This window comes from Hyperolius riggenbachi, chromosome 2, assembly GCF_040937935.1.
Source record: "Hyperolius riggenbachi isolate aHypRig1 chromosome 2, aHypRig1.pri, whole genome shotgun sequence".
Taxonomy (NCBI): domain Eukaryota; kingdom Metazoa; phylum Chordata; class Amphibia; order Anura; family Hyperoliidae; genus Hyperolius; species Hyperolius riggenbachi.
This window is the reverse complement of record NC_090647.1, coordinates 528,496,238-528,519,082: the sequence shown is the minus strand read 5'-3', so window position 1 is coordinate 528,519,082 and position 22,845 is coordinate 528,496,238. Positions and strand designations below refer to the sequence as shown.

The following is a 22,845-nucleotide window of genomic DNA, read 5'->3' as shown; positions in this document are numbered from 1 at the left end:
GCTGTGAGTGAACCATGCAGCGATCTTCAGAGGTAACACATCTGTCGGTGGCAGGTGACAGCTGTTGCTGATGTTCATTTCTTAAAAGCAAAGGGTTTTTTTCACCTGGGAATATTTGCACAGCATTTTGTTCCTAATTGAATTGTGCAATTTTGTTTTGGCATGTCTTAGCCTATTGCTAGCCAGAATACAAGCAATAGTTGTAACTGAATGGGCTCACAGATACAGTATACGGGTCCTCCTCTAGTGATACCATCGCATCAGCTTTCCTTTAAAGAGGAACTCCAGTGAAAATAATGTAATAAAAAAGTGCTTCATTTTTACAATAATTATGTATAAATGATTTAGTCAGTGCTTGCCCATTGTAAAATCTTTCCTCTCCCTGATTTACATTCTGACATTTATCACATGGTGACATTTTTATTGCTGACAGGTGATGTCAGTGGAAGTAGCTGCTGCTTGCTTTTTTGGCAGTTGGAAACAGCTGTAAACAGCTATTTCCCACAATGCAACAAGGTTCACAGACAGGAAACTGCCAGGACCATGGTCCTGACATCCCACTGTGGGAGGGGTTTCACCACAATATTAGCCATACAGCGCCCCCTGATGATCCGTTTGTGAAAACGAAAAGATTTCTCATGTAAAAGGGGGAATCAGCTACTGATTGGGATGAAGTTCAATTCTTGGTCATGGACCGCTGTAATGTAATAGCTGATGCATTTGGTTAAGTCTCTAAGGGTTACAGAGGAACCATAAAGACAAATAGAATAATGCAGTAAATGATTTGGGATACCCACTTTTACAGTAATTTTCCTGCTTTCAGCATCAGACACGCTTCCTATAGTTATATATTGCTGTATATTGCTATGTAGCCCTACCCTCCCCACGATGTTACAGCTTAGCTGATTAGATATGCAGAATTCATATGCAGAATTCATCCCCCCATACCGCGCCATTTCCTTCCCTCGGCTTATACTCCAGTCAGTACAGTAACTTTTTCTGGTTCTTCAGGGTAAAATTGGGGGTCGGCCTATACTCGAATCAGCTTATACTCGAGTATGTACGGTACCTGTTTTTTTCTAGCCCCCTGTAGTCCATCAACTGTCTCTCTCTGTCCTCCCAGTTCCTTCAGCTTTCAGAACAGGTAAGTCTGTGTCTCGGCTGAGTCGCAGACTATTGCACGTGCGTTGTCCTGGCCGCGCACCACCTGATAGCAATCTTGTGGCTGAGAGCGTTCTGATTGTGAGCAGTTCATTCAGATTGTAACTGCGCTTGCACAGACCGCGCCCGGCCACGGTAGGGCAATCGGGTAGTGCATACTGCCAGGACCATGCATGCGCAGTGGCCCACTACCCAGCTGGTTTGTGGACTTCACAGGAGCAGATCGGCCCGGGAGGACAGGGAAGGAGCAAACTGGCTACTGGGGGGTGGAGGAAGCCCAGGTAAGTAAAAGTACCCTTGCTTTCTTCATCTCAGATTTACATTAACTATCTACAACTTAAAGGGAACCTGAAGTGAGAGTAATACAGAGGCTGCAATCTTCATTCTCTTCCAAACAATGATAGTTGCCTGACTTCTGTGCTGATGCTCCACCCCTTTGTCACTGGCCTGGAATGAGCATACAGATCAGATGCTTTGACTCTAGTGTGACTCCAGCAGCTGCTAAAGCCAAAGGCTCAGCTTGATAGCCAGGCAGCTAGCATTGTTAATAATGTAAGGGAATAAAAACGAAAGCCTCCATATTCCTCTCACTTCAAGTTCCCTTTAAAGTGGGATTATATTCATCAAGCTAATATTTCAGAACATTTGAAAGCATGCCCAAGTTTTCCCTATGCATACAATAATTTATTTTCACTGCAGAGAGCAGAAGCAGCTTGCTTATCTCTGGTCATTGGCAAAAGCAAGAATCTCCCTGTGCCTGTGTCTTCACTCGGCCCCCTCTTTTTCTGCTGAAGTGACTCAGCTGTTGCTAGGGTGATATGTCTATTCAACAGAGAGAGGGAGGAAGGGAGGCAGAGTGAAGACACATGCAGAGAGCTTCACCCAGCAATGATTACCTTTGCTGATAACCAGAGATAAACAAGTTTCTACTGCTCTCTGCAGTGAAAATAAAAAAAATACATACAGATAATGCTTGGGAATGCTTTCAAATGTTATTTTATGTAACTAAGAGTAATTACTGAAGTTTTAGTTTTGGGAGTATAATCTCAATTTAAATTCAAAATGGTGGTCACATGATCTATGGTGGCCACCTCTTCATCAAATTCAATGACCACCCTAAGCAGACAGGCTTTCAGTTATTATGACTTCCAATCTGCCATGCCGGGATGTCAAACCTGTTTCGCATTTTTCACTGACAAAGGGCACAGGATTCTGGACACACCTATGTCTTGTAATATGGAATATAGCTCAGTACTGTATAGAAACCGCATTGATAACTGCTTGAGGTCTCTCCACAGCTGGCTGGCGTATTCTGAACCACAGTATAGCGGCACGGTGTCAGTGTTAGAGGAAGGCTGCTCACTGCCACAGATTCAGGAATGTGGCGTCAAATCAACGCGGCCACTGAAAATGGTACGTAACTCATTCAAGTCATTTTTCTGTTGTGTGTATTAAAAGGGAGAGAGTTCTGATCAAATCAGCCAAGACCACTGACACTATGTGCTGCGCTGTCAGTTTTAACGCAACACACTTTGTGCACGATGCATATGGCAACATGAAAGTCCTTAGACTTCCATGTTACCATTCACACTACAGATGTGCGTTCCCATGCATTAACGCATCTGGGAGCAATTTATCGCACAACGCACGTTACCAGATGAGTACAGATGCCGATGCCTGTGCTTAGCGCACTCTGATGTGCATTCCGTGCGTTAACAGCGCATGCACGAAATCATGCTCGTGCATGCATTGTGTAGTGTGAATGAGCCCTTAGGCCTGTTACCCACGTCAAAGCACAAATCGATATCACAATTGCTCCTGATTTTTGCTAGCATTTGTAATTTTAGGAGCGATTTCTGGTGGTTTTTAAGATTTTTATTTTCATGCCAGTATTTTGAGAGCAACTGCAATTAGCAATTTACAATCTCACATTTGCAAAGGAGTCTGGGAAAAGCAGGTGATTCTGGGTAGTACAAACACAAATTTGTTCACAAATCACTTTATACAGTGATTAAAGTGTACCAGAGACAAGCATAGATACAAGATTTATACATACCTGGGGCTTCCTCCAGCCCCATCTGCACGGATCGCTGCCACACCGCCGCCTCAGCCTCGTCTGTCGCCGGTGTCGGGTCCCGTAACTTTGGCCAGTCGCAGCCAATCTGTGCAAGCTCAGTGTGCTCTCTCCGGCGGAGAATAGTACTGCGCAGGCGCAGTAGTAATCTCTGCCAGAGAGACGGAGGGAGCACACAGCGCATGCGTAAAAGTGGCCGCGACTGGTCGAAGTTACAGGACCCGGTACCAGAGCTGGAGAAGTCTGCGGACGGCAGCGTGGGAGCGATTCGTGCGCATGGGGCTGGAGGAAGCCCCAGGTATGTATAAATCTTGTATATATGCTTGTCTCTGGTTTCCTTTAAGGAGCGATTTTGCATCACACTTATCCTTTACATTGGAGCGGAGGAGACTCGCAGCATTATATATATATATATTAATATTACATTTGCTATCTGTTCCAGTGCTGCAGGTCTCCTCCATGGATCACAGCAGACTCTCTTTGTTGCCATACGCCGGCTCCCTATCACATGACCAATACGAGTCATGTGATCGGGAGCTCCGCAAAGGGCACCAGAGAGTGGTGTTGCCGTGATGCACTGAGATCCGCGGCGCTGGAAGCAGGTAAATAAGCTACACTGCATGGTAGGAGGAGGTTTGTATACCGGCGGCCTGCCTGGTCCCTTGGGGGTGGGGCTTTGGACCTGGAATCCCCATGCAATCTTTTTTTTGAAGAGGGGCCCCAGGGCAAAATAAACCTGGGGGGGCCCCCAACATATACCCCGGAACAAAAATCGGCAGTAGGGGACTTTTTTTGCAGCTGGTATAGTCAGGGTGTGAAGTCCCAATCGGTCGGAGCTCCACATTCTGGCTATCCCAGCCTGCATGGGGGACAAGGGGTTAAAAAGTTTCAGGAGGGGGACCCCACATAATTTTAAAAAAAAAATTCCCACACTCTAAACATAAAAAAAAATTGGGAAAATAGGAAAAAATGCCAGGGATCTTCATACAGCTATATTGCGGCTGTATAGCGATCCCTGGCCAAAGCGCTGCAGCTGCGTATGGACCCCCTGGAAACCCGTCAGGAAATTTATTGCGCTTTCGTTTGATACATGTAAAATTACACTACCGTTAGGTGTGCTACTAAAAGTGACATTTACCGCATTTAAAAGTATACTTTTTTTCTTCTAAACTTTAAAATCGATTTTCTCAAAAACTTTAAGTTCTTTTTGAAAAATTGTTATTTCCTCTTATTCCTAATGATCTCCTTAACATATCCTGCAAATGTAGGATTTCTAGCATTTAAGGTGGATTTGCTATTAACCATTAAAGTCGGCAGGTTTTTAAATGTGTATTTTTTTCCCTTTGAAACTTTAAAATCGATTTTCTCAAAAACTATAAGACCGATTTTAAAAAAAAATTCCTCTTGTAGCCACTGGGGGCCCCTACAAGCTCTGGGGCCCTGGGGCAGCTGCCTCCTTTGCCTCTATGGTAGCGCCGGCCCTGGCCCCATACATGATAGTTACGCCCCTGCTTGTATTGGAGCACAAATGCTCAAAAAATGGTGCGGCACCACGACTGGGATTTCAGGACATTGCAATCGCTACTGCGAGATCACCTCCATTGACTTTCATTAACCTGCGCTTCCAAAATGCTGCGGAAATCGCTTTAGTGTGGGACCCAGGCCTTAATATTGCTCTATTTTCCTACGCTCTGATCTTGGTAAATCAGCACTATGCTTTTCTCATTTTTTTCATTCATTTTCTAAAGACACCTTCCCCATCCTAACAATGTGTTGCCTGAAACAAAGCGAAGTTCACAGGCTGATCTACTGCAGACTTCCGTGGCTGGCAGTGATTGCGCTCTGTGACTTCAGCGTTCAAAGCCTAATTGTGTGGATGGAACAAATGTCTGATTAATTCTATTCCCTTCATTTTAGGGAGGATTAAAAGTGCAGATACCCAATGATCCGAAGGTAAGTGACTGAAGCTCCATGGCAACCGTGATGAATGCATAATTCTGCAGCGGGGCCTTCCCCTTTCCTATGACAGACGTCTGTAAATGAACATCTGTTTTACAGATAATTCTATATGAAAAGCCGCATTTGGAAGGGCGGTGGAGAGAGATCGCAGAGCATGTCCCCGGTGTGGGGGGGCTTCTGTGTGACGGAGAGGACGAGCCTCACCTCCAGGTTGGATCGCTCCGGGTTGTGGGTGGAATGTGAGTGCCCATTTGACAGTCTTTTGTAGAAGTTCGTAGAATGAATTACTTTCCTGGGTGGTTTATAGAGAGAAGGTTTCTGAGCAAGACCAGTAGTGGAAAAATAAAACTCTGTCTATGTAGCAACATATTTCCTACTTTTTATTACTAATATAGTTATCCTACGTGCTTTTGTCCCAGAGTAATATCACCGCTGTAAAAATCACAAGTCCCCCCAGCTTAAAGTGGACCTGAATTCTTGCACAGGACAGAAGGAAAACATTTAGAAATACACCCTGTATGTGTTTAGATAGTTTAGCCTGTCTAATTCCCCCTCATCTGTGACTAAGCACAAGTTGTAATTTGATCCTTCAGCTGTGTCAGCTGCCTGCCACGGCAGAGAGCTATTTGGTAAACAAAGGATGTTAGCAATATGTCTGCTTCCATGAAAGCAGGAAGTAGACGAACTGCAGATTTATATCAGCTGTAACTAAGAAATGTTTTTTATTCAAGGTTATTATGCTGTTGTGTATCTTTTAGAGCAGAGAGGAAGTCCTGAGTTCAGGTCCACTTTAAAGTACCAAAATGTTTGGAGCTACAATCGCGTAAATATGTTGTATGCAGCTCAATCAAACAGCCAAAAAGCTATTGGGTCAGACATTGCAGTGGAAAAGAAAAAGTAATTTTGCATTGGAATTTTTTTTTTTTTTTTTTTAGCATTTGTACATTTTGACAGCAGAGGAGCAATCAGTCTATTCAACCTATTTAAAACCGCCAATGGGATGGCTACTAGAACTGACACTGAGAGTTAGGGTACTGTCAAAGTAACATACAGGGGTGCTGCTAGGCCCAGGTAAACTAAGTGGTGGCTTGGGGCCTCATCCACAGCAAGGGACTCCCATGCTGCCACGGCTGCCCTATTTGTGACCTGTATGGCCGCTGCTGCCTCCGTCACTCACACACGGACCTTAGATCAGTGGCAACGTGAACAGAGGGGAGAGTGGTGCAGTGACCATGGAGTACACCTCCGATGTGAAAGTGAGGTCACTTCCTGCCTTTTACTGTGTACTGCTCTTCTCTCTTCCACTCACCTCTGATCTGCAAGTCTGTGAGTGTTGAAGATGGGGAGGCAGCAGGAAGCTACATACCCCCACTGGCACCAGTGCCCTATAAGGGGAGATGGGTGGCTTTGACTACCTATACTGGGGGTGGCTACCTAAATTGGAGGGAAGGTGCACCTTTGGCTACCTACCTATACTGGAGGGCTATTTTGTGGTGGGGATACCTTTCACAAGGGGCCTCTAACTGGGGGAGCTTTGTTTTACTTTGCTGACAATCCCCAGATTGTTATTTGATCACTAGTCACAGTAGATAAGACTGAAAAAAACACAACAGAGATTTTCTCTGTGCATTTTCTATGTAAATAAAAAAAACAGTCCGTTGGGTCAGTGACTGTAGAAGAGGAGAGATCATTTGCCTGACCTGATTGATTGCAATTGCAGCTCCAAACATTAAGCTGGGGAGACTTGTGATTTTTACACAGCTGATATTACTTTGGTAGTAAAGAGTAGGCAATACGTTTTTATTATATGTTATTATGCCGAAATGTGATTCCACTTTAACTTTGCCAAACATCCAATTATAGATGTTTTCTATAAAGAATTGTGCTGTTTCCTGCTGATTGAGACTGATTTTTCTTTGCTCTAGATGGGTGGGCTATGAAAAAGAACGCTATAAGGGGCACCAGTATCTGCTGGAAGAGGGCGAGTATGAAGACTGGCAGGCCTGGGGTGGATACAGCAGCGATTTACAGTCAATTCGGTATCTGCAGGCTGTAAGTACTTCTTGTCTACAAATTCTTCGTAGTGAAGCACCTATATCATCTTTGTAGGTTCTTCCTTCACTTCCACTGTTTGTTATATTTTTACTACAGAAGCCCTCATGTCATATATAGAGTAATATTTGGGGCATATGCACTGAACATTGGTAAAGTTGCCATACGCAGAGAGCACACTATAATTGTACCGTTAATCCCACTGACGAGGTAGCGCACGTTGCCGAATAAACTCGCCAACGTTGTTCGAAACATCCGGCAAGCGACAGATTTTGCCGATTGTATGACAATTGTTTGCCAAAATGTAGCCAAACGACAAAGATGAGCAACTGATATTGGGCGTTTTGTCCGATCCATCCGGTGGATCAACTCACACGACTGTTGAGCCGATATCGTGCAGTTGACCATGTGTGTACAAATGTCGTTGGAACTACATTGTTGTACCGGATGCAAACATTTTGTGCATAGTGTCATTTACGCTTGCGGGCGCAGGATTTGAATTAGTTGATCATTTGCAATATCAGAGTGCGGAAATGACAACTCTTTTCAGCTACGCCACCGGTAAAGTTGTTTCCTTGACTTTGGCCTCCTTTTTTCCACGACTTTCGTTGGACGTGTGTACGGACCTTTGGTCGAGAATTTAGGGTGTGCGTAAGTGCCCCATGAAATAATTTAGTGATCTGGCACACCATCTGGCACTAAACGGCAAACGTGTGTTTTGTTTTCATACTTACCCCGTCCATTGAAAGCCATTGCTTTTTGTGCCAACTGTTTGCCTTTTTTCTCCATGAAAAAGTGTACTCTGCTTGGCTACATCTGAGCAGCATGTTTGCTTTGCGCTTATTCCCTGCAGTGTCATCCTAACCAACAAACAGTGATCATTAGGGGCGACGCCGTTTTGACATCTGTACACAGCAAGAGACTCTGTAACAAAATGTTCATCCTTATTTCTTCTATCCTATAAGTTCCTATACCTGTTCTAATGTGCTCTGGCTTACTGCAGCCTTTCCTAGTTGCACTGTCTCTGTATTATCTCTGTTATATGATCTAATCTTCTCTCCTCTGTCGGCTCTGTTGGGCTGAGGCAGTCAGACTGGAATGTGCAGGGCTGCTTGTGATTGGATAGAAGCTATACACACCCTCTCCAGGCCCCCTGCAGGCTCTGTATGACTCACACACTCTGCTTATGTGAGCCTATCACGAGCTGGTTAGTTTATTTGTAAACACTGCCTAAAACTGGCAATTACAAGCAAGGTTTACAGCAGAGAGTGGCAGAAACAGCACAGAGGGGCCCAGGAGAACATAATGAATAGAATAGTATGCTTTTTGTTGTATGAATTTTAGAGTACAGATTCTCTTTAAGAGGATCTTTACCAAAAGTTAGTAATAGAGAAAAAGAAAATAAATCAAGACATTGCAAAGTGAGAAGTTAAACAATAGAAGAGAGATCAAGAAATGATTGATACTGGCCATGTAATTCATTTATTTTTTATCCAATGTGAGCCTGAAGGTCATCTTTACTGTTGGCAGGCATAAGAAACAAAACTGAATAGCACCAACTACCCTTATCTATAAACACACCCACTAACAATGTGGTAGGGGGAGATGCTGCTTGCTTGGCAGTTGACAAAAGCCATTTTCTTCCACAATGCAATAAGGTTCACAAACAGGAAACGGTCAGATCCAAGGCCCTGACCTCACACTGTGGGAGGGGTTTCAACACAATGTCAGCCATACAGACGTCCCTGATGATCTATTCAAGAAAAGGTAAAGGTTTCTCACAGGAAAGGGATATCAGCTACTGATTAGGATGAAGTTCAATCGTGGGTTACAGTTCCTCTTTAGATCTGCATGGCAAGCACAGCTACTCAATGGATTTTTGAACTTAAAACATTCCGTTCTAAAACAAATACTTATATTTTATCCTAATCAAAGCGATTGCTTTGAGAATTAGCCGTGATCACGTTTGGAATCAGAGGGGCCCTGAGGTGTCTTTAAGTGACACAGGATAATGTTTCCTGAAGTTTTACCGGAGGTGGTGTCCCCCCCGCAGTGCCTACTCCCAGCACTGGCATAATGCTTAACAGCCCAGAGGCTGCATGAGTCATTAATGAAGCCAAATTATACTTTACGCCTATAGCAGAGGGCATTATAAGTTTAACAACCAGGAAAAAAGTAAGTCTTGTTTGTTTTGATAATGGCTAATGTAGATTAGATTAGCCATAAAAGCGGATCGTAAAATGTAAGGCTTACATGAGGGTTATCTAGCGATGACATATGATCGCTTTATCCAAAGGTAACAAAATGACTTGCATTATACCTATCATACGGGCGTAACAATGTAAGAATCCATTGAAGAATCCGTTAAACTCATTAAGTATAATATTGGTCCTGAATTGTTAGGGTGCCCATACATCTAGCAAGGTATGGGCAGATCGACCGAGAAACAGATCTCTCTTTAAACCATTGGTGTCCAAACTTATTAGGCCAAGGGTTATATCGCGGTTCTTGAAAGTGCTAGGGGGCGAACTACTGAAATTAAACACAATTTTTGCTGATTGCTGTTAGGTACACTATCCCTGTGACATTTTGCTAGGTACTTGGAGGGACTCTCTGGCTAAGGGGGTTTGGGGTCACCTATAGCTGGCTATCTACACTGGGGCTTCTATAGCTGGCTACCTATACTGGGGCACCTATAGCTGGCTAATCTATACAGGGGCACCTTTAGCTGGCTACCTATACTGTGGCACCTATACCTGGCTAACCTATACTGGGGCACCTATAGCTGGCTACCTATACTGGGGGGACCTATAGCTGGCTACCTATACTGGGGCACCTATAGCTGGCTAATCTATATAGGGGCACCTTTAGCTGGCTAACCTATACTGTGGCACCTATACCTGGCTAGCCTATACTGTGGCACCTATAGCTGGCTAACCTATACTGGGGCATCTATAGCTGGCTACCTATACTGGGGCACCAATAGCTGGCTACCTATACTGGGGCACCTATAGTTGGCTACCTGTACTGGGGGCACCTATGGTGGGAGGGGATTCACTACAATATCAGCCATACAGACCCTGATTATCTATTCAAGAAAAGGTAAAGGGCATATCAGCTACTGATTGGGATATAGTTCGACGATCTCGCCGCTGTCTCTCCGCCACAGCTCACTTGCTCTGCCATCTCTATAACAGCACAGCCCTGTGAGCGGGTCAGGAGCTGATTTCATTGGCTCCTGACCCTGTCTATCAATGTAAGCAACTCCCATTGGCTTACATTACTATCAAGGCAGGGTCGGGAGTAAATGAAAGCGTCTCCTGAACAGCTCACTGGGTGGCTGAGGTTCCCGGTGTGGATGGCAATTGCGGCAGGTATGTGTGGCGATTCGTCGGTATTCCGCTGTTTCTTGTACAAGCTGTCTCGGGTCCTTAAGGGGGCAGAGACCGCTGGTACTTAATATCCATTGGTACCCCTTTGAATTGCATTCCCCTTTTGCTGCATAACTGGTGTTCAGGTAATCCCACAGTTTTACAAATGTGTCAGCTGACCTGACCAGTCACATGAGTTTCGCTACGAGCTCATCCCTCTACCCGGCAGGAGTGTGCCAGCTCAGCCGCTAACTGGAACGATTACCTCCAACTGTAAATATTTTTCCATGAAATACACCACGACGTAGGAAAGGTAGATTGGCTCCAAGCGTTTCATGTAATTGGTAACTATAAACGTGAATTATAAACCTTAATATAATAAGATTTCTGTAAATGAATTTATACTACCCACAGAAACTGCGTCAGTGTTACTGGTTAGATAAATTATTGCGTAAATAGTTTTATTCCTCTTCATAAATGGTTATCAAGGCGCTTAGGGCTGAAACGTCGCGTATAATTCAGGTTTTATTTGTGAGCGACTGTCTTGGTTACTGTTTAACTCTGAAAAGTACGATATGTTGGGCTCTGATAAGAACTGTCCGCTGGCATAGCTGCCGACACGCATTCCACTCGGATTAATCAGTGCTCAGATATGCCAATTAAGAACCACACAGAACCGGCGTTGCTTTTTTCCAGCGCCGCCTGTTTGATAAACAAAACAGAGGCAACAAGAATTAATCATACTGCATGAGATATAAACTATACTGAGGGCATCCCTGGCAAAGCCATCCAATACATCACACACTGTTAAGTAAACTGCTATTTTAAGTGTCAGGGTATTTATACTTATGTAGCGATTACATGTCTTTAAATGAGGCTTTAATGAATAAGGCCATATACTTTCATTATTAATCTTAGCTCTGTTTTAACCCTTATGGGTAGAGAAAGAAAGCCCATAATACAGCACCACTCAAGATATATTCAAAAATGTAACAATTTATTTCACATAATAATAATTGACATAATGGGAGATTCAAGTATGAATAAAAACAGTTAAAAAAGACCTCATAGTCTTAAATGACCAGCTGCAATAGTTCATATAGTCAATGCATAAGTTAATGATAACACATATGTAGCAAATAATCTACTAATAAATAGCAAAGATAAACCAAACTGGTGGGCAACAATTTAGAGCCCACCAGTGGTAGAACCCGGGTTCAGTAAATGTAAAGTGCTTAGTGATAATAATTGCATATAAATATATATAAAACTGTGCAATAATGATACAAAAAACAAAAAAAAACACAAACTGCATATACCAACTGTAACAATATGAGCAGCCTAATAGGTAAAGTGCATATGAGCAAGGGGTGAGAAGTGAAAAAAAGAGAAGTATACTTAGCCCAGGGTACTAATAATAAAGGCAGCTGGAAAAGACTGGGATCCCCTCAGACATTCCACCAGGTTCGCGGGCGTCACCCCGCTTTAACAGGGGGTGACGCCCGCGAACCTGGTGGAATGTCTGAGGGGATCCCAGTCTTTTCCAGCTGCCTTTATTATTAGTACCCTGGGCTAAGTATCCTTCTCTTTTTTTCACTTCTCACCCCTTGCTCATATGCACTTTACCTATTAGGCTGCTCATATTGTTACAGTTGGTATATGCAGTTTGTGTTTTTTTTGTTTTTTGTATCATTATTGCACAGTTTTATATATATTTATATGCAATTATTATCACTAAGCACTTTACATTTACTGAACCCGGGTTCTACCACTGGTGGGCTCTAAATTGTTGCCCACCAGTTTGGTTTATCTTTGCTATTTATTAGTAGATTATTTGCTACATATGTGTTATCATTAACTTATGCATTGACTATATGAACTATTGCAGCTGGTCATTTAAGACTATGAGGTCTTTTTTAACTGTTTTTATTCATACTTGAATCTCCCATTATGTCAATTATTATTATGTGAAATAAATTGTTACATTTTTGAATATATCTTGAGTGGTGCTGTATTATGGGCTTTCTTTCTCTACCCATATTGCTTCTAGTTGGGCCCTTAGCACGCTCTCATGTTTTGTTAGTGTTGCGGACGCATTGTTTTGCTATCTGTTTTAACCCTGCTCGACATTGGCACTTTCCAGTTCAGCATAGCTCCCAGCTGTCCCTCTCTTGGAGGGACAGTCCCTCTTTGGGGACCCAGTCCCCCTGTCCCTCTTTCTCCCCCATTTGTCCCTCTTTCAGGACTGATTTACAGATCTATGTAAATATATGTATTTTATCTACTGAAAAATGAGTTTTATTGACTCCAAACTTTATTCCCATCCTTTAAATTGATATATTTCTTATTTTCAAGTGTTAATATGAAGGAAAATGAACCAGGATAGAAAGGACCAGTGTGCTTTAAGTTATAAAACTTTTTTTGTGAAATCTTTATGGTATATTAGACTAGGGGTGTGCCAGGGGTGTGGCTTAAGTGTCCCTGTTTCTTATCTCAAAAAGTTGGGAAGTATGCAGTTCAGCACCAATGTCGGACATGGTCCGATACAGAAAATCATGGCTGCTGCTAGCGTCAGCCTCTTTCGATCACTTTGATCAGTGTCGGACTGGGAGGTGGAAAAGCTGAGGCAATCCACTTGCTGGCCAAGCAGCAGTAATCAGGTGTTGCCACTCACAGTGAAGACTTGCTGCAGATTACTATTGGGAGTGATAACACAGGGTTTCTGCTGTTTGGCCACCTCCCAGTCCAACACTGACTTTGATTATCATCGACCCATCATCCACAACTGCACCATGTAATTTAAATATTACGTGGGCACATGTGGGCTTGCTGCTATGGGAACTGTTGCCGGATCTATTTCTTCACGGCGTCTGGCCCCTTGGGTACCATGCTGCACCGCATAATATCATCATTGTACTGGTGTATGTGCAGGTTGGGCGGAGCCACAGCGCATGGTCTCGGGTGTCCCCCCCCCCCCCCCCCCCCTCCTCCACACTGGATAAAAGTAAGTACTGGAGAAGACATGCGTGAAAAGAAAAATGGTTTGTGGAGGGTTAAGATTAAAGAAGGCTTCTGGCCAGACCCACCATACTTGGTGTTTGCTGAGCACTGATCTACACAGGGACAAGGGGTGTGGAGGGATAGTTTACAAGTAGTGAGATGAGGGGAATGCTTTACAAGCAGTGGAACATTCCAGAAACATGTTTGTTTAAAGGATACCCGAAGTGACATGTAACATGATGAGATAGACATGGGTATGTACAGTGCCTAGCACACAAATAACTATGCTTTGTTCCTTTTTTTTCTTTCTCTGCCTGAAAGAGTTACATATCAGGTATGTAAGTGGCTGACTCAGTCCTGACAGGAAGTGACTACAGTGTGACCCTCACTGATAAGAGATTCCAACTATAAAACACTTTCCTAGCAGAAAATGGCTTCTGAGAGCAGGAAAGAGATAAAAAGGGGAATTTCTTATCAGTGAGGGTCACACTGTTGTCACTTCCTGTCTGAGTCAGGACTGAGTCAGCCACTTGCATACCTGATATTTAACTCTTTCAGGCAGAGAAATAAAAAAAAAAGGAACACAGCAGTTATTTGTGTGCTAGGCACTGTAAATACACATGTTTATCTCATCATGTCACATGTCACCTCGGGTATCCTTTAAACAGAATCTACAAGCACTGTAGATAGTTTATTATTTGTATTTATTTTATGTTCATATTGTGCTTTAGAGAGTATGTAGTTAGGTCACTAACTGTCCCTCAGAGGGGTCCATAGTCTAATGTCCTACCATATTCTTATTATGTATTTTTATAGCACTGACATCTTCTGCAGCCCTTTACAGGGTACATAGTCATGCCTCTTACTGCCCTCAGGGGGGCTCACAATCTAATCCCCACCATAAGCATAGCCTAATGTCCTACCATACCTAACTCTGTCTGCCGAGAACCTTTTGATGCAGCACCCCTCCTTTCGTATCACCACCCCCTCCCTCTAGATTGTAAGCTTTTGGCCTGACCCTAGCTCCTTGTGTATCATGCTTGATTGTTCACTCTGCCGAGAATAATGTGAACTTTTGGGACTACCACTCCAGTGTAAGATCCGGCATTGTATTACTTAATACCTGTATTGAGTTGTGTATCTTATTGCTTATTACCTGTATTGTGTTGTTGGTCACCCCTGTTATCATTGTCTGTCTGTAAACTTTGTATTGTACATCGCTGCATAATGTTATTCGCTTTAAAATAATGTTGGCGCTATATAAATCCAATAAATAATATTATTATGTATTTATATGTCACTGACATCTTCTGCAGCACTTTACAGGGTACACAGTCATGTAGTTGACTGCCTCCATAGGAGCTCACAATCTAATCCTGCCATAGTAAAACGTCCTACCATATTAATATTATCATGTACCGTATTTATCTAGCACTGACATCTTCTACAGCACTATAGAGAATACATACAGTGTCGTAGCAATAGGGGGTGCATTGGTAGCGACTGCATCGGGGCCCTTGGGTTACAGGGGCCCTGAAAGGCCCACCCCTCAAACACAGTATTAGCTCTTTATTGGTCTTGTGCTGATAATATTCACTTCTATAGTTGATTTGAATAGCAGTGATCATTAACACAGAGTTTCCCATCCCCTTCTTGCACCTCTGACACTGTGGTGCGTACGTTAAAAAGGGGCGCTGGGAAAAAAGGGCGCCGGGTTTTTAACGATAAGCATGGATAACGTTTAAAATTGTATTGTACTGTATTTCGTTTAAAATTAATGTTTTTTAAAGTAATAAATCATTAAATAATGTGCATTAAATCGGCAATTGTAAAAACGTTAATCTTTCGTTTAAATATTGAAACGTATAATAACGTTTAAAAAAAAAATTACTAAGTAACCCTCCCTGTACCTACCCCTAACCCCTAGACCCCCCTGTTAGTGCCTAAACCTAAGACCCCCCTGTTGGTGCCTAAACCTAAGACCCCCCTGTTAGAGCCTAAACCTAAGACCCCCCTGTTGGTGCCTAAACCTAAGACCCCCCTGTTGGTGCCTAAACCTAAAACCCCCTGTTGGTGCCTAAACCTAAGACCCCCCTGTTGGTTTTTTCGTTTAAAAATAATGTTAAAAAAAAAATGTACTGTTTTTCGTTTAAAAATAATATTTAAAAATGTATAAATCATTAAATAATGTGTAATCATGAGAAACAGTAATAAAACATTAAGTCTCCGGGCGCCGCTTTTAAAACGTTAGTTTTCTCCGGCGCCCTTTTTTCCTATCGGGCGCCCATTAAACGATATTTATTATAGGAGTGAATGGCGGCGCCCGATTTGTCCACTAGCCTCAGGCGCCCGAATTTACTGTTTCCCACTGTGGTTGTCCTTCATTGGTTTTGGTGTGTTGTATCAATTTTTATCTATAGCATGCTTGGGGGCCCCAATGCTAAACTTGCACTGGGGCCCACGGCTTCTTTGCTACGCCACTGAGTGCATAGTCATGTCACTGGCAGTCCTCAGAGGAGCTCACACTCTAATCTGACCACAGTCATAGTATAATGTCCTACCATATTATCATTGTGTATTTATATAGCAGTGACATCTTCTGCAGCACATTACAGAGTACATAGTCATGTCACTGACTGTCCTCAGAGGAGCTCATACTCTAATCTGACCACAGTCATAGTATAATGTCCTACCATATTATCATTGTGTATTTATATAGCAGTGACATCTTCTGCAGCACATTACAGAGTACATAGTCATGTCACTGACTGTCCTCAGAGGAGCTCATACTCTAATCTGACCACAGTCATAGTATAATGTCCTACCATATTATCATTGTGTATTTATATAGCAGTGACATCTTCTGCAGCACATTACAGAGTACATAGTCATGTCACTGACTGTCCTCAGAGGAGCTCATACTCTAATCTGACCACAGTCATAGTATAATGTCCTACCATATTATCATTGTGTATTTATATAGCAGTGACATCTTCTGCAGCACATTACAGAGTACATAGTCATGTCACTGACTGTCCTCAGAGGAGCTCACAGTCTAATCCCTACCATAGCCATAGTCTAATTTCCTATCATATTATTATTATGTATTTATATAGCAGTGACATCTTCTGCAGTACATTACAGAGTACATAGTCATGTCACTGACTGTCCTCAGAGGAGCTCACAATCTAATCTCTACCAAAGTCACAGTGTAATGTCCTACCGTATTATTATCGTGTATTTATTTAGCAGTGACATCTTCTGCAGCACTTTACAGAGCACATAGTCATGTCACTGACTGTCCTCAGAGGAGCCCACAATCTAATCCCTACCACAGTCACAGAGTAATGTCCTACCGTATTATTATCGTGTATTTATTTAGCAGTGACATCTTCTGCAGCACTTTACAGAGCACATAGTCATGTCACTGACTGTCCTCAGAGGAGCCCACAATCTAATCCCTACCACAGTCACAGAGTAATGTCCTACCGTATTATTATTGTGTATTTATATAGCAGTGACATCTTCTGCAGCACATTACAGAGTATATAGTCATGTCACTGACAGTCCTCAGAGGAGCTCACAATCTAATCTCTACCACGGTTTTATGTCCTTCAGAGCTGACCATAAGTGCTTCTATTTTTCTGGTCAATTTCAATCAAAAAGGTTAAATATGCCAGTAATCCATTGCTTCAACACGTCCAATCAATTTTCTTTTTATCTATTTTGTGCAGTTTGTTGATTGAACGTCTGATTCAACACATTTCCAAATGATTCAACAAATGTCCATGCACAGGGGCAGGCAGCATCAGAGAGGGATTGATGTCCCATAGTGTTACATTACCTAAGTAATGGGGTTGCACCAATTGTACAACACGTGCTACATGCCTGCTGTGATTAATAGTACAATTTTCCTGTGCAAGGCAACTTTGCCCGACATTCGTGCATATGCCCTATAGCGTGAGGGGGCCTAAATCTTTGTGCAGCTGGCAGTGGTGGAACTGGTACAGTTTGTAAAACATTATTTCTGTCTGTCGAATATAAAACTAGTTACTAACAAATGCCTTTTCCCGCTGCAGAACTTCTTGGAGGCCTGTGTCACCTTGTTTGAGACTGACTTTGAGGATGGCAAACACATAGATTTCTTCAATCAAGCGATCCCTGATCTGGAGCTGGCGGGATATAGCACCAGAACTCAGTGCATCCACGTTAAAAAAGGAATGTGAGTAGAGCTGTGCAGAACTACACCTGTCCATTGTCCACTTCTATGCCCCGCAATCTGACAGGGGAAGTGTATATTATAGAGTGAAACTGGTGGAAAGGCTGCTACACTCACGTTTCAACACATATGGGAGCCGGGAAGTTAAAGCCAAATCTTCAGAAGTCCAAGAAAAATCCTGCTGCACCAGATGGTGGGATGTAATCAAAAAGACCTTTATTTGTAATCCAACATCAAAGTAGCAAACAAAAGCTCGCGCGTATCGGAGCAACGGCTCCTTAATCATAGCTATGACATAGAGTATCTCACCACAATGACTGTCAGGATATATCAGGCAGCTAGTGAATGGTCAGTTCCTGACGGAGATACATTGTAAGCATGGGAATGGGCAAGTGTAAGGATCTGATCAACTTTGTCAAGGGCCAAATAATCCAATGAAGGTCGAATGGAAAACTGACGTCAACTTCATTGGCACCCAAGACTCATTGATGCATGTGGTGAGGGTTAAGACTAGCCTGTCTGGTCCCATTCCACTAGAGGGGGGAAAGGCTAACCTGTTTAGTCTGATCGCACAGGAAGGGGGGGATGACTAGCTTGTCTGGTCCAGTCCCACTGGAGGGGAGGAAGGATAGCATGTCTGGTCCCATTCCACAGGAGAGGAGGGAAGGCTAGCGTGTCTGGTCCAATCACATAGGAGGGGAGGAAGGATAGCGTGTCTGGCCCCATCCCACAAGAGGGGAGGGAAGGCTAGCCTGTCTGGTCCCATCACACAGGAGGGGAGGGAAGGCTAGCCTGTCTAGTCCCATCCCACAGGAGGGGAGGGAAGGCTAGCCTGTCTGGCCCCATCCCACAAGAGGGGAGGGAAGGCTAGCCTGTCTGGTCCCATTCCACAGGAGAGGAGGAAAGGCTAGCCTGTCTGGCCCCATCCCACAAGAGGGGAGGGAAGGCTAGCCTGTCTGGCCCCATCCCACAGGAGGGGAGGGAAGGCTAGCCTGTCTGGCCCCATCCCACAAGAGGGGAGGGAAGGCTAGCCTGTCTGGTCCCATTCCACAGGAGAGGAGGAAAGGCTAGCCTGTCTGGCCCCATCCCACAAGAGGGGAGGGAAGGCTAGCCTGTCTGGCCCCATCCCACAGGAGGGGAGGGAAGGCTAGCCTGTCTGGTCCCATCCCACAGGAGGGGAGGGAAGGCTAGCCTGTATGGTCCCATCACACAGCAGGGGAGGGAAGGCTAGCCTGTATGGTCCCATCACACAGGAGAGGAGGAAGGCTAGCCTGTCTGGTCCCATCCCACAGGAGAGGAGGAAGGCTAGCCTGTATGGTTCCATCCCACAGGAGGGGAGGGAAGGCTAGCCTGTCTGGTCCCATCACACAGGAGGGGAGGGAAGGTTAGCCTGTCTGGTCCCGTCACACAGGAGGGGAGGGAAGGTTAGCCTGTCTGGTCCCGTCACACAGGAGGGGAGGGAAGGCTAGCCTGTCTGGAAATAGGCTAGTGTAAGGACCTGAGCAACTTTAACAAAGGCCAGTTCATTCAGTGAAGATCAAATGGTGAACTGACGTCAACTTCCTTGGCAGCCAAGACTCATTGATGAATGTGGTGAGGGTGAAGACTAGCATATCTAGTCTGATCCCACAAGAGGGGAAGGCTAGCCTTTGTTACCTTTTATGATACTTCCTCCTCTGAAAGGGAGCTGTCTGGGCATTGCACTGACATACAGACAGTCTGTGTGTAGACACTGTTGAATGCTTATATTGCTGGTAGATGAAAGCTGATTAGTAGCACTTACACAATACCATCTATTGCACTGTGAATGGCCACTGGCTGGCCTTTATCTATCAGACTCACCCATAATAAAGTATCTTTCATCACTAACATGTGATTGCCCCATTTTGCTTCTCCTTTGATGTGTGATCTTCACGCTGCCTCTGTGGTGAGCACCAGACTATGTATAGACCATGTCCTCAGTTTTACCTGCCTGGGAGGGCTGCTCGGCCGGTCAGTCCAGGTTTTGTGGATGTTCTTCCCAGCTGTGCTGTGTTATTGGCACATGAGCTCTGGTTTCTTTGTGGCACAAATACCATCCGATGGTTGTAATTGATTTTATTTCGCCATTTATGTAGATTTGATGTACTGTGCAGCAATTTAAGCTACAAAGAGCCATCCGCATAATTTCCTTCCTTCGGAGGCGATGATAGCCTGATGCCAGCATGTACATTCTCTGTGTTTTTCTGATTCGCAGACATTAAACCAACAAAAGCTGATTCAGGTAATACCATTAATGATTAAAGTGGACCTGAACTCTTGCACAGGACAGAAGGAAAACAACGATAAATGTACCCTGTATGTATTTAGAGAGTTTAGCCTGTCTAATTCTCCCTCATCTGTGACTAAACACCACTGTAATTTGATCTCTGAGTTGTGTCAGCTGGCTGCCTTGACAGAGCAGCTAATTTGTTAACCCTATGTCTGCTTCCATGAAAGCAGGCGGTAGATACTGCAGGTTTATTGCAGGATTTGTATCAGCTGTAACAAATCAAATTTTTCTGTAAAGGTTATTATGCTGTTGCTTATCTTTTAGAGCAGAGATGAAGATCTGAGTTCAGGTCCACTTTAACTGTACATAGGGCAACTTGCAAGTTTTCAAAACTTTGTTTCTTGTTCAGGCAAAATTCTGTACTGGATTGGAACATTCAGCCTTTGTCCAGTTCTGATCCAGTTCTGTTTCATGCCTGTGGAATAAACCTAAAGTTTCTGAAAGCTTGCAAGAAGAGTATATTCATTTAGTCATTTAAAGCAGATCCAAACCAAACATTTTTTTAATTCAAAATATTTAGTTGCACCACTCTGACACATACAAAGATAAATAAACACTCCTTCAAGCCTATGAGCATTTCAGTGCATACTTTTCACCCTTCTCTTTCCATAACTAGAATTATACAGGTGGCAGCCATTAGCAATTCCTCCATTGCTGGACACCACCTACTCCACCAGTCTGTCGGATTCTGTCCCGGCAATATGAAAGGAATGGAAGGGTTCCTCCAATAAATGTAAAATATTTTATATTTGTCATCATGTAGCTGAACAAAGGCTGCTATTTATTATTATAATTTAGAAAATAGATTTTATTTCTGAAATCTTGTATTTTTAATTTGGGTCCACTTTAAGTTATTAACTGAATCAACTTTTATTGGTTCGATGTGTGCAGATCTTTAGCCAAGGTGTCCAGTTGGGGTTGAGGTGTTTGCATCCTTACTAGTGTCAGAGTTCAAATTCAGGAAACTGAATTTGAAAACAATCCCGCACACAACACTTCAGCACCCAAGTCGGAAGGATAAAGTATCGGAGTCACGTTTATGCCGTGAACTGCGAGTAAGTGAACTTCCTGTGACCGTGTCCACTTCTTAAGGTGGTGAAGTTTTGTTTGGTCTCTGAAATTCGAACAGCAACACTACTCCTTACCCCACCTGCCACATGCTGTTCTGTCATCCTTCCACTCTTCTCCATAGCAACAGAACATGTCACAAGGCAGTAGCCTAGGATCATATCTGTTACCTGAAGAATCAGGAAACCTACCGGAGGAAGGTCTCCGCCCAAAATATGTTCTGTATCGTCTTATAAGCTCCAATACAACTTGTTGCTGGTCACAGATTTTTGAGTGCTGTGTCTTTCTTTTGAATTGTATTGAGTGGTCTACCTGTCGGATATCTGACACCAGCTGGCTTGGCATTTGTCGGTTCTTCCTGAGGTAGAGGTAGTCTTACGTTTGCCTGAAGCATCAAGTCCTGATCTTTGCGAGCGCTGATTGATGTGCATGTGGAGGCATCATAGCAGTGGACCATACCTCACTGTGTTTTAAAAACAAGCAAGTTTCACCTTCAGCTAATGCTCAGTTCACCTTTTTAGCCCCGCACACACGCTGCGTAACCATCAGCCATGGCAATTGTGGTCTCAGCTGTCGCACTCGTGCTCCAAAATGTTGCCAGGGCAACATTAACTGACAGTATGTACAAAGCTTGAGCCAGCCACCTCTCGATCTGCCACCAGATCTACCATCAGCTCCTTCTTTGGTTGAATCTGATCAGTGTGAAATCAATTGGAAATCGCCCTAGCACCACTGCCTGCTGGGCCGCATCCCCCATGATATGTTGCATGCTTACCTGTCACACAACCGTAAAACTTAGCCTCCTCTGGTATCCGGCGCCATTTTGAATTGTCACCATGAAGTGCCTGTGCCACAACATGACAGTACATGTGGTGGTGTCATGTGGTACCGGCTCTCGTGTTGGCAATAAAAAAAAGTTGTCAGACACAGGAGGAGGCAAGGATTGCTTTTGACTGATTACAGCCAGAGAGGAATCAAAACGGGGGGCCATGTTGCAGCATCAATATCTGTCAGCATCGATCATTATGATTGATTTGGCCGGATATCAATGCTGAAAATAATATAGTAATATATGGACACCTTAAAGTGGACCAGAACTCAGAACTTCCTTTCTGCTCTAAAAGATAAACCACAACAATAACCTTTAAAGAAAAACATTTCCTTATTACAGCTAATAGAAATCCATACACCTGCAGTGTGTCTACTTCCTGCTTTCATGGAAACAGACATAGGGTTAACATGGGTGTTTATATATTAGCTGTGTCTGCCGAGCACTTTCAGATTTCTGTGCTGACACAGCTGTGAGATCAAATGACAGTTGTGGTTACTTACAGATGAGCGGGAATTAGACAGGCTCTTCTCTCTAAAAACACACAGGGTGCATTTCTCACTTTTTTCCTGTGCAGGTCCACTTTAACAATTAGCACAGTAAGGCTTTGTACACATTATAAATCGCCAGCGCTATCGCAAGCGATGAGCGATTCATTGAGCTTTTTTAAAATCACTTTTCCCTGCGCTTTGCACTTAGAAAATCGCTTTTGCACAGCAAAGTTTTTTTCACTTCCTAATGTCAGTCAGGAAGTGAACTTTTGTACCCGGAAATGAATAAATACAATCAGGGGCGTAACTA

At 43.6% G+C, this 22,845-nt stretch overlaps 1 protein-coding gene across 2 annotated transcripts in view; it reads left to right on the top strand.

Annotated features, from left to right (window-relative positions):
* Nucleotides 1-22,845, top strand: part of CRYBG3 (crystallin beta-gamma domain containing 3) — a 294,639-nt gene that overhangs the window by 214,325 nt on the left and 57,469 nt on the right. For both annotated transcript variants that reach the window (XM_068270638.1, XM_068270637.1), the window contains 5 exons: nucleotides 2,460-2,574; nucleotides 5,153-5,188; nucleotides 5,294-5,433; nucleotides 7,120-7,246; nucleotides 17,697-17,839. In XM_068270638.1, the coding sequence (XP_068126739.1) occupies nucleotides 2,460-2,574; nucleotides 5,153-5,188; nucleotides 5,294-5,433; nucleotides 7,120-7,246; nucleotides 17,697-17,839 (561 nt within the window). The remainder of the gene's footprint in view (nucleotides 1-2,459; nucleotides 2,575-5,152; nucleotides 5,189-5,293; nucleotides 5,434-7,119; nucleotides 7,247-17,696; nucleotides 17,840-22,845) is intronic.